This window comes from Monodelphis domestica, chromosome 1, assembly GCF_027887165.1.
Source record: "Monodelphis domestica isolate mMonDom1 chromosome 1, mMonDom1.pri, whole genome shotgun sequence".
NCBI lineage: Eukaryota > Metazoa > Chordata > Mammalia > Didelphimorphia > Didelphidae > Monodelphis > Monodelphis domestica.
Window position 1 is genome coordinate 466,654,665 of NC_077227.1, and position 15,183 is coordinate 466,669,847.

A 15,183-nucleotide genomic window follows, 5' to 3' on the forward strand; every position below is an offset into this window, starting at 1 on the left:
AGCATGTAAGAGGGGGTGCAGCTAACTACTCTGCTCCTAATATTCTTCCCGGGAATTGAGGTAGCCTCTATCTGAAATTCAGGGAAAATGACCATGATACCAGGCAACTGGATGGTGTTGGTAGGAAACAAGCCAGAGAGTCTCCAAATGATATAACTAGGTAGAAGGCTGGGCCAAGGAGTTTAATAACATATTTCTATTGCTTTCTACTTCAGGATGGGTGGGCTGCTCCACAGAGCCACTAGCTACATTTCTAAAGGCCTCCTAGGGGTTCATCTGATCTTGTGCTTCCCCATCTATCTATATCATTGGTGGTACATTTGTGTTGTGCTCTGTGATTATTCAAAACAATTTTACCTAGAGTATGTCCTTTGAGAAACAGGGAAGAAATTATTATCCTTCTTTTGTAGATGAATAAAATGAAACACAGTAAGTTTAAATGACTTACCTAGAGTCCCACTACTAGTTCATGGCAGAACTGAAACTAGAAGTCAGGTATCACAAACCTTATTCTAATATCCTTTCTGGTATACTATGCTGTCCTTATCAAAAGCAGTCTTCTTTGGCTATACACTCTCCAATACCAGTTGTAGTTAGATGTCTGGTGAGCCTGCAATTTCATCAAGTCAAAAACATCCATCCCTTTTGCCCATTTCTTTGCTATTAAGAATTCTTTTTGTTGGCAGGTAGTATAGTTCAAAGGAAAGAAACTACTCCTGGAGTTGGAGGCCCTCCCCTTAAATCCAGTCTCTGAGGCTTACTGTGTGGACTTGGCTAAGTTACTATATCTCCATTTCCTCATCTGCAAAAGGAATGAGGTTAAACTAGATAATCCCTTGATATTCCTTACAGATCTAGGTCTATAATTCCATGCATTGTTGGCCACCAAGAGACCATCTATAAACTGACCCTCCAAAATATTCTAGGGGCTTTTTCAGGCAGTTTGAATGACCAGATGATCCTAAGCACTCCATGAACCAGATTTATTTGGACAGTTGATTGATCTTAATTGAAATGTTTATTTTCTCCCTTTCAACTCTAAAGGCACATCAGCAATAACAAGCCAGAGGCTCCCCTATTCTGTGGTGGCATTCCAACATTACCTAGTGTGCAGAAGTTAGGAGTCTCATGGAAGGGGGTGCTGGCATTTGAGATGCAATTTTTCTATGACTAACAAAGGTCCAATTGAAGGATTTCATAGCATTGGTCTACTAGATCCATTGGAAAAGGAAATGACAAAGTACTCCAATGTCCTTGCCAAAAAAACTGCCTAGATAGCTATGGTCCATGGCGTCATGAAGAATAGGATATGACTGAATGACTGAACAGCAATAGCATTGAAGGAGATCATGGGAATGGGTATGACCAGCAGTTACTAGATGCCTTGCAGTAAGGCTGTCCTGCCTGTGTGGTTTCTTAGCTCCCAGGCATTTATAAGAAAATGGTTAGTCATCATATAAACAGAGGTGAGGCAGAAAAACTCATTGGTTAGCATTTTTTCTCCTAAACCATGTTTGGGCTCTTTGTTCTAGGCCTTCCACACCCTTCTTTGATCTGATGCAGCACAAGTACCAGCAGCTATGGGTACAGGAACAAAAAGCAGCTCAAAAAGCCATTAAAATGGAGAAAAAACACAAGGTAAATCTGGAAATCACCTTTGAATCCAAAATTCTGGGGGAATTTATGCTGTCATATATTGTTATTGTTTTTGTTGTTCATACTAGGCTGTCCATGACACTGTTATTCAAGAGAAGACAAGATGCTCTTCAAGTCCTTATGATACTTGTTTTTGTTGGGGGAAGGTTCATCTTCTCTATTTCTTTGATGACCTAATACTCCAAAAACGAATCTTTTGTAATGTTATAATTTTCCTTCCAGTTCCAAGTCCTATTCCATGTAGTATCATAATATGCTTTGTATTATAATTATTTATGAATGCCTTTTCCTCCTGACTTATTTTTAAGACCTTTAAGGGCATTATTTAAGTCTTATTTCAGCTTTTTATACCCAACTTCTACACTCAGTTAAAATACAATATCAGTCAGCAAACATTTGTTAAGTGTCTCCTACTGTCCCAGACTGGGGACACAAAAATTAGGGTAAAGATTCCTTCCTTCCTTCCTTCCTTCCTTCCTTCCTTCCTTCCTTCCTTCCTTCCTTCCTTCCTTCCTTCCTTCCTTCTCTTCCTCCTTCTCTTACTTCCTTCAGTTCTCTCTCTCATAATATAGATATATATGTATATATGTGTATGCCTATACACATATGCACATATGTACATATAGGCAAATGGGGTTAAATGACTAGCCTGGGATTACACAACTAGGGACTGTCTAAGGTCAGATTTGAACCCAGGGCCTCTTCACTCCAGGCCTAGAACTTGATCCAATTTGCTCCTTAGCTGCCCCACTTTTGTACTTTCTGAGGAAGTATTTATGAAGTAAATTAAGAAAATTAAATTATCCGAGGACTGTTCAACCTATTAAAGAGAACAAATCATATTAAGGTCTCTATGGAACAACATTCAATATGTGTTGTAAATAGGATGCTGCAGATAACTCATTCTTATCTGTTCATTATAGAAATGAACTGCTAGAATCCATTCATTTTATCAAATGTTTATTAAGAACTCACTATATACTATGCTTTGTCCTAGGCCCTAGGAACACAAAGGTGAAACAAGACATAGTTCAGTCCTGCTGAAGCTTATAGCCTATAAGTGGCGAATAAGACAAATTCCTAAACAATTATAACAAAATTTAAAATACACAACCAGTGCCTTGAGAAGGTACAAATAGAATATGGTGAGACATTCAAGGAAGGAGAAAATTTCAGTTCAAATCAAAAAGCATTTATCGTGTGTTATTTGGTGTGGGTATAATGACAAAACAAAACAAGGTTTCAAATTCTATCAGAAGAGAGAGAGAGCTTTTTTCATAGAATTGTGATACCTCAGAATTGGGAAAAGACCTTGGAATTCATCTAGTCCAATTGCTACCTGAAAATGAGTCCCTCTCAGATAATCTCAACAAATGGGTTATTTTACCACCAATTAAATATGTCAAGAGACATGAACCTTCTTCTGAGAATCATTAAAAAAACACACCAAAACCTTACCTTCTCTCTTGGAATTGACATTAAGTATCAGTTCCAAGGCAGAAAAGATTAAGGCAAGGCAATTGGGGTTAAATGACTTGCCCAGAATCACTTAGCTAGAAAGTGTCTGAGGCTAGATTTGAATGAAGGACCTCCCATCTTCAAGACTGGCTAGTGAATTTTTTTTTAACAATTCTAATCTTTAAATAATATTCTCTTTATACATAGCTGATATTTATCTAGCTATTATTTTTGTTGATAAGTACTACTTCTGCCTCATGTGGTCAAGCAGAATAAGCTTCAACTATCTTTCATGTGAAAACTCTTCAAACAATTGAAGGCAATGCCTTCCCTCTATTCCCCAGTCTTCTTTTCTCTAGGCTAAATGTCCATAATTCCTCAGATGACATGGTTTCAAATCTGCTTATCATCTCAATCTACCAGAAAAGATTTAGTTAGCACTGGGTTCACAGAATCTCTGAATCTTATAGTTGAGAAGGATCTCAGAGGCTGTCTAGTTCCATCTAAACATGAGTCTCTTTTATTGAATACCCAAGTAGTATACAGCTTTTGTTTGAAGAATTTTAAAAAATTGTTTCCCTCCAAATTACATGTAAGAACAATTTCTAACATTTAAAAAAAGAGTTCTGAGTTTTAAATTCTCTTCTTCCCTACCCCCATAACCCAAGATGGCAAGCAATCTCATAGATTTTCTATATGCAATCACATAAAACATTTTTCCATATTAATCTTTTTGTGAAAGGAATCTTGAACAAAATAATAAGAAGGAAAATGAAAAAAATTTGCTTTGGTCTATTCAGACTCCACCAGTTCCTTCTCTGGAAGCAGATGACATTTTTTTTTTAATCATGAGATCTTTGGGATTGTTTTGGATCATTGTATAGTTGAGAACAGCCAAGTCATTCACAGTTGTTTCTTGTACAGCATTCCTGTCATTATTTACAATATCCTCCTGGTTCTGCTTATTTCACTCTGCTTCAATTCATCCAAGTCTTTCCAGTTCCTATTTGTCATTTCTTATAGCATAATAGTATTCCATTACAATCATATACTATAACTTACTCAGCCATTCCTCAATTGATAGGTATCCCCTCACTTTCCAATTCTTTGCCCACCTCAAAAAGAGCTGCTTGAAATATTTTTGTACATTTAGATCCTTCTCCTTTTTGGTTTTCTTCTCTTGGGGAAACAAACCTAGTAATGATATTGCAGGGTCAAAAGGTATGTACTGTTTTATAGCTTTTTGGGAATAGCTCCAAAATGGTCTCCAGAATGGTTGAATCTGTTTACAACTCCCCCAAGAATACATTAGTATTTCAATTTTCCCACATCCCCTCTAAGTTTTGTCATTTTCCTTTTCTGTCATAATAGCCAATCTGTTAAGTGTGGGATGGTACCTTAGAGTTGTTTTAATTTGTATTTCTCTAATTAACAGTGACAGGACATTTTTTTTGCTTGACTATGGAAAGCTTTAATTACTTTGTCTGAGAATTGTCTATTCATATCCTTTAACCATTTATCAATTGGGGAATGATTTGTATTCTTACACATTCCACTCATTTCTCTATATATTTAAGAAATGAGACCTACATTAGAGATATTTATAAAAAAAATTTTACCATTATGATTACTATGTATTACTCTCCATCCTATTTTCTCCTGTTTAGTTTCTGATCACCACCTCCCCAAATTTGCCCTCTTTTCTAGCCCCCTTCTCTTATCCCATTCCTTTCCTACTTTCCTATAGGGTAAGATAGAATTCTATACCCAATTGACAGTTGTTGTTCTTCCCTCACTGAGCCAATTCCAATTATAGTAAGGTTCATGTGCTCCCCTCCTCACCTCCCCCATCTTACCCCCTGTAAAAGTTCTTTCATGCTTCTTTTATGTGAGATAATTTAACCCATTCTATTTTTTCCTTCTCTCTCCTCCCAATACATTCATCATTCTCATGCCTTAATTTTATTTTTTTAATATCATCTTGTTATATTCAACTCATACATTTACCCTCTGTATGTGCACATTCCTCTTAATTGCCATAATAATGATAAAGTTCTTCGGAGTTACAAGAATCTTCTCCCCATGTAGGCATGTAAACAGTTTAACCTTGTTGAATGTCTTTTGAGTTCTCTTTCTTATTTACCTTTTTATGCTTCTATTGGATCTTATATTTGAGAGTCAAATTTTCCATTCAACTTTGTTCTTTTCATCAGAAATGTTTGAAAGTACTCTTATTTCATTGAATATCCATTTCCCCCCTGAAGGATTATATTTAGTTTTTTCTGGGTAAGTGATTCTTGGTTGAAGTCCTACCTCCTTTGCCCTCTGGAATATCCTATTCTAGGTCCTATGATCCTTTAATGTAGAAGCTGCTAGTATTATTGTGACTATGGCTCCATGATATTTGAATTGTTTCTTTTTGGCTACTTGTAATATTTTCTCCTTTACCTGGGAGTTCTGGAATTTGGCTATAATATTGCTAGGAGTTATCTTTTTGCAATCCCTTTCAGGAAGTGATTGGTACATTCTTTCAATTTCTCTTTTGTCCTCTGGTTCTAGAATATCATGGCAGTTTTCCTTGACAATTTCTTGAAAGATGATGTCTAAGTTCATTTTTTGATCATGGCTTTCAGGTAGTCTAATAATTCTTAGATAATCACTCCTGGATTTATTTTTCAGGTTAATTGCTTTTTCAATGAAATATTTCACACTTTCTACTATTTTTTCATTCTTTTGACTCTGTTTTATTGTTTCATGGAGTTATTATCTTCCACTTGCCCGATTCTAATCTTTAAGGCTTGATTTTCTTGATTGAACTTTTGTTAACTCTTTTTCCATTTGTCAATTGTACTTTTTAAAGAGCTTTTTTTCCTCAGTAAATTTTTATAACTCTTTTTCCATATGGCCAATTCTGCTTTTTAAGAAGTTCTTCTCTTCATTGGATTTTTGTACCTTTTACCAGCTGTCCTGTTTTGTTTGTTAAGGTCTTAATTTTTTCATGATTTTTTGTGCCTCCTTTACCAAGCTGTTGACTCCTCCCCACCCCATGATTTCCCAATATTACTCTCATTTCTCTTCCCAATTTTTCTTCTACCTTTTAAATTTTATTTTCACAATCTTTTTGAGCTCCTTCATTAATTCTTTTTGGGCTAAAAAACTAGGCTTTGGATGCAGAAGTATTGACTTTGTTGTCTTCTGAGTTTGTGTTTTTGTCTTCCCTGGCATCAAAATAACTTTTTATGTTGAGTTTCTTTATTACTTGTCCATTTTCCAGCCTTTTTCCTTTTAATTAAAAAAACTGTTAAAAGGTAGGCTTTGTACATATGGTAAAGGGAGTGCTGCTCTAGGCTTCAGATTATTTCTGCAGCTACTTCTAGAGCTAGCTCTGGGAATCTATAAGTTTTTAGTTCTTCCAAGGTCGTATGATTGAAGAAGTGTGTTTAATACTCCCCTGACCTGTGCTCTAGTCTGTGAGTAACCATGAGTATTCTTTTCTACCTTGGAACTCTGACCAGGGTCTCCTGCTCCTCTGCAGCCACAAAGTACAGGTGTATACTAGTGTTCCTCCTCACCCTGAGACTGTGCCTCTGGAATGCAACCTGGTTCTGTGTCTGGGCAATGAGCAAGCATCTTGTGCCCAGAGCCAAGAAAGGGTTACAATCTCTTTCTGAGCAGTTGTTTGACATTCCCTTACTGCATATGGCTAAGAGCTCTGTAAGCCTTTGCTCCTGATTCAGCTGCACCCAAGGCCTGTTGCCACATGTTGGGTCAATCTGCTTTGGTTTTTTGCTTTGTGTTCTATTTCCACTCCATGCACTAGATCTCCATGCCATTCTTCTAAGTTGATTTGGACTGAAAATTTATTTCACCCTATCTTTTTGTAGGTTATATTGCTCCAGAATTTATTTTGAGACATTATATTATGTTTTGGGGGTGGGGGGGTAATTTGGTAGAGATTAGGTGGATCTGTGTACCTTCTTTGCCATCTTAGTTCCACTTTCCCTAAAGGAGGGAAGAAACCTCTCCTTTCGAGGGAAGAAACCCACTTCCATTAGAAGCAACCCACTTAATTTTGCGATCACTCTAATTGTTAGGAAATTTTTTCTTAAATCAAAACTAAATTTGTCTTTCTGTTAACTCCCACACATTATTCCTTCTTTCCTTCCAGGACAAAGTCGTACAAGTCTAATTCCTGTTTTGCAAGAGACTTTTGCATATTTGAAGAGAGCTACCTTGTCCTTTTGGGGCAGCTAGGTGGTACAGTGAGTAGAATGCTATCCCTAGAGACAGGAGAATTCATCTTCCTGAGTTTTAAATACTGCCTCAGATACTGTGTGACCCTGGGTTTTACTCTTTTTGCCTCCATTTCCTCAGTTGTAAAATGAGTTACAGAAGAAAATGGCAAACCTCTAATATCTTTGCCAAGAAAACCACAGATGGAGTCATGAAGAGTTGATAACTGAAAAAATGATGAAACAAAAATATTTTCTTTTTGATTTTATTTTCCCTAAAACTTCTCTTCTCCAGACAACATATTCTTGGTTCTATCAACTAATTCTCACATGCCATGATCTTGAAGTCTTTCAACATCCTCGTTGTCCTTCTCTGGACACTCTTTAGTTTGTCAATATCATTTTCTAAAAATGTTGTCCCCAGAAATAAACTCAGGAAACTGAGGCAAATAGGTAAGTAACTTGCCTAGGGTCACATAGCTAAAAAGTGTCTGAGGTCATATTTGAACTCAGGAAGATGAATCTTTCTGACTTCAGGCTTGGCACACTATCCACTGTACCACCTACCTGTCCACTATTTTCCCACTATAAGTCACTAAATAATTTTCATTTTGTATATAGTCCCATTGCAGGAATGTAACTATTTGTTACATAATACTCTATGTGTTACAGTCTTTACTCATATTCATGGCAGGATTGAAATCTTCTGCAGTTCTGACTCTGTTATTTATTGCCATGTAACCATAGATGAATAATTTCATGGTTCTGATCCTTGTTGTCTTGTCTATAAAAGGTACTGTTTGGAATGCATTTTTGAATTGTAGCATAAAAGAATCCGTATAGCTCAGTTGTACTAGGAGAGGTAGGAAGCGAAAATTCTTTACTTACATTGCTTCTTTGTATGTAGGACTTCAGGCAGGTCATACAATTTATTTTCAATAAATCTTAACTTATATTCTCTGTACATACCAAATGCAGCACCCACTTTTTATTATTGTGATTAATATAAATTCTGTACCTTTATTACACACATGAACCCCCAAACCCCCCACAATCAAACTATGTTGGATAAAACCCATTATTATATCAGGAATCTTAGAGTATCCTGTGTACTTACTGTTTTATAGCAGAATGCCCAACATACATCAACATAACTGCCAAATATTCAGCTGTGCAAAATAGTATATTATAGTGCTTACGTCCAAATAGGAGGCATGATTTAAAAAAAAACAAACTTAAACCAAATTTATAGTTTACTGACTAATATTTAAACCAGATGGCCTAAGTTGATCTGTTTCCTTTGATCCATGGTAACTGTTACTTCCTAAAGCCAATGGAATCAATATATCAAACCATCATTTCCATTGTGTGTCTAACAGATCACAATAAATGGGTCTTTTTGTTTTTTCCCAAGAATTTTTCCTAGTTCCTCTACATCCATGATATGGCTTGGATAAAAAGACAACAGGAATTTCTCTTGAAGGGCAGTCATCCAAAATGCTGGGTTTGGTTACATATTCTACATGCTCTGTATTCACTATTTCCATTTTTAGTCGGGATATATTTAAATTACCCTCTTCAATTTATCGTACTGGACAAGCATGAAAACTCTGCCTATGTGTCTTAAGTAGCCTGGACCAAGTACCCTTGAAGAAAGAAAACTGTACTACTCTTGTTTTTGGCAATCTTCTTCCAGTAGTCCGTTATCTCATTGTACCTGCTATCAGTATCTTCACACCTAGATGGCATCATCATTTACTACCTTCTGGTATCAAAGGAAACAGGAGACCATGCCCACCACAGCAGTTACTGTTTGTGCGGTCATCGAGCTTACCATATGAGAGTTCTTGGGTTCTGAGAGCAAACCTTTTGCTTTATCATAGATTCCAAAGTAGGTTTCTCTTACACGGAGGCTTTGATATAAGCCACAAAGTTCGTCGTACTTGATGATTTCCATAAGGCAGTCTCCCAGGCCTTTGAACTCTCTCTCCATGCCAGACTCTTCAACATTAGTTACTGAGCAAGTTCTCAAAAAATCCAAGGGGTAGGCAAAGCAGAGAGAAGTAATTCCAGCTGCAACATCAGAAACATGATTACCAGCAAAATATTTCCAAAACTATGTGCTTGGCCACTCCTTCAAAAATCACCTGCTTATTTATCCTTTTAAAAAAATTCTTATTTTCCATCTTAGAATCAATACTATGATTGGCTCCAAGACAAAAGAGAGGTAAGGGCTAGGTTATGGAGTTTAAGTTACTTACTTGCCCAGAGCCACACAGCTAGGAAATGTCTGAGTCCAAATTTGAACCCAGGACCTCCCATCTCTATGCCTATATCTTAATCCACTGAGCCATCTAGTTGCCCCCCTCCTTATTTATACTTAAAAAAAACCCTCACCTTCCATTTTAGAATCAGTACTGTGTTGGTTCTAAGGCAGAAGAGTGGTAAGGGGTAGGCAATGGGGGCTAAGTGACTTGCCCAGGATTTGTGAGGCCAGCTGCTTACTTATCTTTAAAGGTAAAGTGAAGAACCTGGGTAGGGCAATATCTAGTATTTGCTGGGTTACCTCACCAAAGGAAAGCATCCCTTGTTCTTTTGGAATTAAGGCTATACAATTCACCGTGTCCTTATACTGCTTATCAGAAGCAATTTATTTATTTGCATGCTGCACCTGCAGGAATGATTTGACACTCTTGGTGGGAGCCACTGTGTTCTTGGATATAGCAGAGGCAGTGCTACCAGTCAGGAAGTCCTTGGTGAAGGAGATAACCTGTTCTGTGATGGTTACAGATGATGCCAGTGGTGGAGCAGGAGGGCAGAGAGCTGGCATGAGAGGGCTAAAGCTAGGGAATACATTGCTGCCTGCACATCCTCTTGTTACAGCTCAAACTAAAAGACCACTGTACTTCTCTCAATGTAACCTAAGATCTCATATTGACCTGACGGCTCACTAAAATCTCTAGCTTTTTTCAAACAAACTGCTATGGACATCATTAAATGCCCCCATATTGTATTTGTGATCTCTTGAACCCAAGAGTAAGATTTTATATTTGTCCCTATGAAATATTATCTTACCAGATTTGATTCCTCATTCTAGGCTCAGGATCTTTTTTTTGGATCCTGATTTTGTCCATTGTCTTAGTTATTCTTTCTGGCACTGTGTTGTCTTCAAATCTGATTAAACATGCGACCTATCCCTCTATCCAAAGTCATTATTAATAAACTTGTAAGGTAACACAGGACCAACCACAGATTCCTGGAACATTCCATGAAGACCTTAGCTTTCATGCCATCAAACTGACATTGAATCAGAAAAGAGTATTCTTTGAATCTTCTGGTCTTTAAACTACCTAATGCTACCATTGTATAAGCCAAGTCTTTCTTGCCCACAAGAATATGAGACTTGACAAAACTTTTTGCTAAAAGAAGTCATGTAAACTAGGCAGAATTCCCCTGCTTTGTTACTTCAGTAACCCTATCAAAAAAGGAAATGAGATTAGCTTGGCACACACAACTTGAAATAATTGCTACTTTCCTTTCTGGCTGTCACTGAACCATCTTTTTAATAATATGTTGTTGGAAATCAAAGTTAAGAACTCTGGTCCATAGTTTGCAAACTATGTTCTCATCTCACTCCTGCCCTTAAAAAAAAAATGGAACATGAGCTTTTTTCCCAGTTCTGAGGCATTTGTCGTAATTCCCATGCTCTTTCAAATCACTGCACTCAGTAATCATATCCACTGGGTTTTTTTATTACCCTAGAATGGAATTTGTCTGGGCCTAGGGAATTTACCAAGGGCAGCCAGTGATTTTCTTACTATCCTATTCCTTATCTTGGAAAACAAATTTCTGATTAGTTTTTTGTTGTTTTTCTGACCTTTCTAAGTCAGATAATTCTCCTTGGCAGGGGAAAAAACCCCAACCAGAAGCAGTTTTGTCATCCCATGTATCCCAGACTTTAATACTCTTCCTTCTTACAGACTTTTCCTTTCCCTAGAATAATTTGAAAATAAGTTTTGTTGATCTTTGCCCTCCTTGCCAGGTCCAGCTCATTCCCATACTATTCTTGCAGGATTACTCTGTAATTCCCCTTTGTTCTTGTTAGTTATTTTTCATTCATGTCCAACTCTTTGTGATACCATTTGGAGTTTTCTTGGCAAAAATACTAGAAGCGTGCCATTTTCTTCTCCATCTCACTTTAAAGATGAAATGGAGACAAATAGGGTTAAGTGATTTGTCTGGGGTCACTCGACTAGTAGTGTCTGAAGCCAGATTTCAACTCAGATTTTCCAAGCTCTATCCACTTTACCACCTTCTTGCCCATTCATATTTGTTACCTTCTAGTTTTTGCACGTTTTTTTTTTTAATCCAAGCTGGTCCATGAGTTTCCTGTGTTTCTGTATGAGCATCTTTCTTCTTCGTTGTAATTATTTTCATTTGTATCTTTAGAATTTCAGTCCTGAGAGTATCTCATACTTCCTGGGCTGACTTCCCCTGTATAATTTTGGCATAATACTACATGTTTCTTTAATTTACCTTACTTGCAACTCATTGTGAACAATTATTTATGCATGGACATCTGATGCCAGGCATTTTGTTATTGACACATTTCTTGGATTTTTATCTTCAGAGCTGAATTTCTGAGGATCTCTACTGCCACTTTTCCTTCCTACCTTATAGTTACCTTCTTTGGTATGTGACATGATGATGTCATGGGCAATTTTCTCCCTGCTCTTTCTGTTCTAATGTAAAGCTCCTGATTAGATTTGTAAAACTAGTCAAATATGTGATTACCAGCTCTTCCTTATAAAGTGCACTTCATCTCTGATCAAGAGTCTTCATTCCCATATTTTTAACTGTTATCTTGAAATCCAAATTCTTTTCTCTGACATCATCTTCTTAACCAATTGGATACTTCCTATGTTTGCCTTTCTCTTCTGAAGTGGTAGTGAAAACACCACCTTTGCCAACTTTCAGACTTCTCAGTTTCCTTTGTTGGATTTTCATGCAGGTTGTTCCTGCTGAAGGTAGGTATCCCCCAGGACTCTGTCCTGGGCCCTCGTCTCTTCTTCCCCTATATGATTTCACAAGGTTTCAATGATTATCTCTAGGTTGATGATTCTCAGATCTAACTTCTCTCTTGACCTCCAGACTTGCATTTTCAACTACTTATTAGACATCTTGAACTGAATGTTCTATAGACATCTTAAACTCAACATGTCTGAAACTGAATTCATTTTCTTTCCCCCCAAACCCTCCCCAATTCTGAACTTCCCCATTTTTATTGAGGCCACCACCATCTTAGTCATCCAGACTTATAGCCTTGATTCCTCTTTCTTTCTTACCTCCAAAGCCAAACTATTGCCAAGTCCTGTTGATTTTTATCATTATGGCTATACAAGTCACCTTCTCTCTTCTGACACTGCCACCACCCTGGAGCAGACCCTCATCATCTCATGCCTGGAATTTTACAATAGCCTGCTGATCTATCTTCCTGTCTCTTCAGTGTCTCTCCACTCTATTTGTCAAATTAATTTTCCTAATGCTCAGATCTTACCATGTTACCCTTTCTCCCTTTTCAATAAACTCTAGTGGTCCCCTCTCACCTCTGGGATCAAATATGAAGTCTTCTATTTGATATTCAGAAACTTTTGCCACCAGGCTCTCCTCTCTATTTCTAGTCTTCTTATACTTTACTCTCCCTTATATACTCTGTAATCTAGTGAGACTGGCCTTATTATTGTTCTTCAACCAAGACAATCCATCACCAAATTCTGGGCATTTTTACTGGCTAGTCTCCATGCCTGGAATGTTCTTCCTTTTTATTTCTGCCTCCTGGCTTCCTTAGTTTCCTTTAAATTTCAGCTAAAATTTCATCTTCTTCAAAAGCCTTTCCTGATCTTTCTTAATACTTGTGTCTTCCCATACTATTTTTCACTTTAGTTTATTTGGGTTTTTATTTTGAAGGGCTCATTTTATATGAGTATTCTCTTATAACAATGAATAATATAGAAATAGGTTTTGAACAATAATACATGTATAACCCAGATAAAATTGCTTACCATCTCTGGGTAGGAGGAGGGAGACAATTTGGCTCTTAGAACTTTAGAAAACTTATGTGAAAAACTTATTACATGTAATTAGTAAAATAAAATATCATTTAAAATAACAATAACAATAGTCTTCCCTCTATTGTTTATCTACAATTTATTCCATATATATTATTTGTACATAGTTGCTTACATGTTGTCTCCTTCATTAGCCTATGATCTCCTTGCAACTAGAACTATTCCCCCCCCCTTCTTGGTATCTTCAGGACTTTATTTAGCACATAGTAGGTACCAGCATATAGTAGGAGTTCAATAAATTTTTATGGGCTGACTTACTGATTGGTCAACTGAAATGTAATATTTCCTTTAGTTATTTAAATGCATTATTTTAGGGCCACAAGGTAACACAGTAGATAGAGTGCCAGGTCTGGAGTCAGGAGGACCAGACAAATCACTCCATCCTGATTACCTAGTCCTTATTAATCCTGATGGAAGAAAATGATTTTGAAAAAAAAATAAAACCATTATTTTAAGAAGGGATGCATAGACTTCACTCCATGACAGCAAGGCAAGGTGACAAGTATTATTAAAATTTTATTACAAGTCAGGCAGTGGGAACTTCCAGATAAACATGGTGGCAGTCTACATGGAAGACTTGTCCTCTCCTCAGCATCCACCAATATAGACTACCTAAAAAGACCAAAAAAAACCCCCACCCCCAAATTTATAAGAATGAATGGACGCTATAGTAGGGTGCAGCATTGAAGGTACATGGGATTTGGGCTTGCCAGAATCAGCGAGTGAGTGATGGGCACCTCTAGAGTGAGTAAGGGACACCTCTAGGTCCTTGGGAGCTGACTAAGACCACCAAAGACCTACCCCTGAGAGCAACTACACCTGAAACCCCAGCAGGCTGAAGAGCACAGACTGTGGGCTCTCTCAAGAAGATAGCACAGAGAAGGGCAGAAAACAGCAGAAGCTGTAGAGATTCGAGAGCTTGCCTCAGGCAAAATCCTACGTTCTTAACTCCATACACAGACAGCCTGCCCATCTCACTCAGATTTCTGACCAAAAAGGGAAGGAAAAACCTCCACAGTTATGGCAAATTGTGCCCAGGATCAACAACCTCCCTCCACCAAGAAAAAACAAGAAGAGGGAGTTGACCCTGAAAAATTTTTGTGGATATAGAGGAGGAAATTCAAATAAACCCAAAATCTTCCCAAAAAATGGAAAATTGTCCACAAGCTCTTAAAGAATTTAAATTGGAGCTTATCAAAAAGATGGAAGCTTTCTGGCAAGAAAAGTGGGAAATAATTCAAAGAGAAAATAGCAGTTTAAAGAACAAGAAGTCCCAATTGGAGAAACAGCTGGAAGCCACAAAAAGCTGGATAGACCAAATTGAAAAGGAAAACCAGTCTTTAAAGACCAGAATTAGGCAACTAGAAGACAATTATCTTTCAAAACAGCAAGAATTAATAAAGCAAAGTCAAAAGACTGACAAAATAGAAGAAAATATAAAATATCTCACTGAGAAGATGACAAATCAGGAAAACAGAGCAAGGAGAGGCAATTTGAGAATCATTGGTCTACCTGAAAAGCCAAAAATAAACAGAAATCTTGACATGATACTACAAGAAATCATCCAAGAAAACTGCCCTGATGTTCTTGAACAAGGGGGGGGGAGGAATAGACATTGAAAGAGTTCATCGAACACCCTCTACACTAAATCCTCAAAAGACAACTCCCAGGAATGTAATTGCCAAATTCAAGAGCTTTCATGCTAAGGA

General features: G+C 37.3%; 1 protein-coding gene and 1 pseudogene across 1 annotated transcript in view; one reads left to right on the top strand and one right to left on the bottom strand.

The window, feature by feature from the left end:
• The window catches only part of CFAP77 (cilia and flagella associated protein 77), a 229,178-nt gene that overhangs the window by 156,426 nt on the left and 57,569 nt on the right, over nucleotides 1-15,183 (top strand). Inside the window, exon 4 of the mRNA XM_007475199.3 lies at nucleotides 1,533-1,638. Coding sequence (XP_007475261.1) covers nucleotides 1,533-1,638 — 106 coding nt within the window. The remainder of the gene's footprint in view (nucleotides 1-1,532; nucleotides 1,639-15,183) is intronic.
• On the bottom strand, nucleotides 8,911-10,176 carry LOC130453775 (ADP/ATP translocase 3-like; annotated as a pseudogene).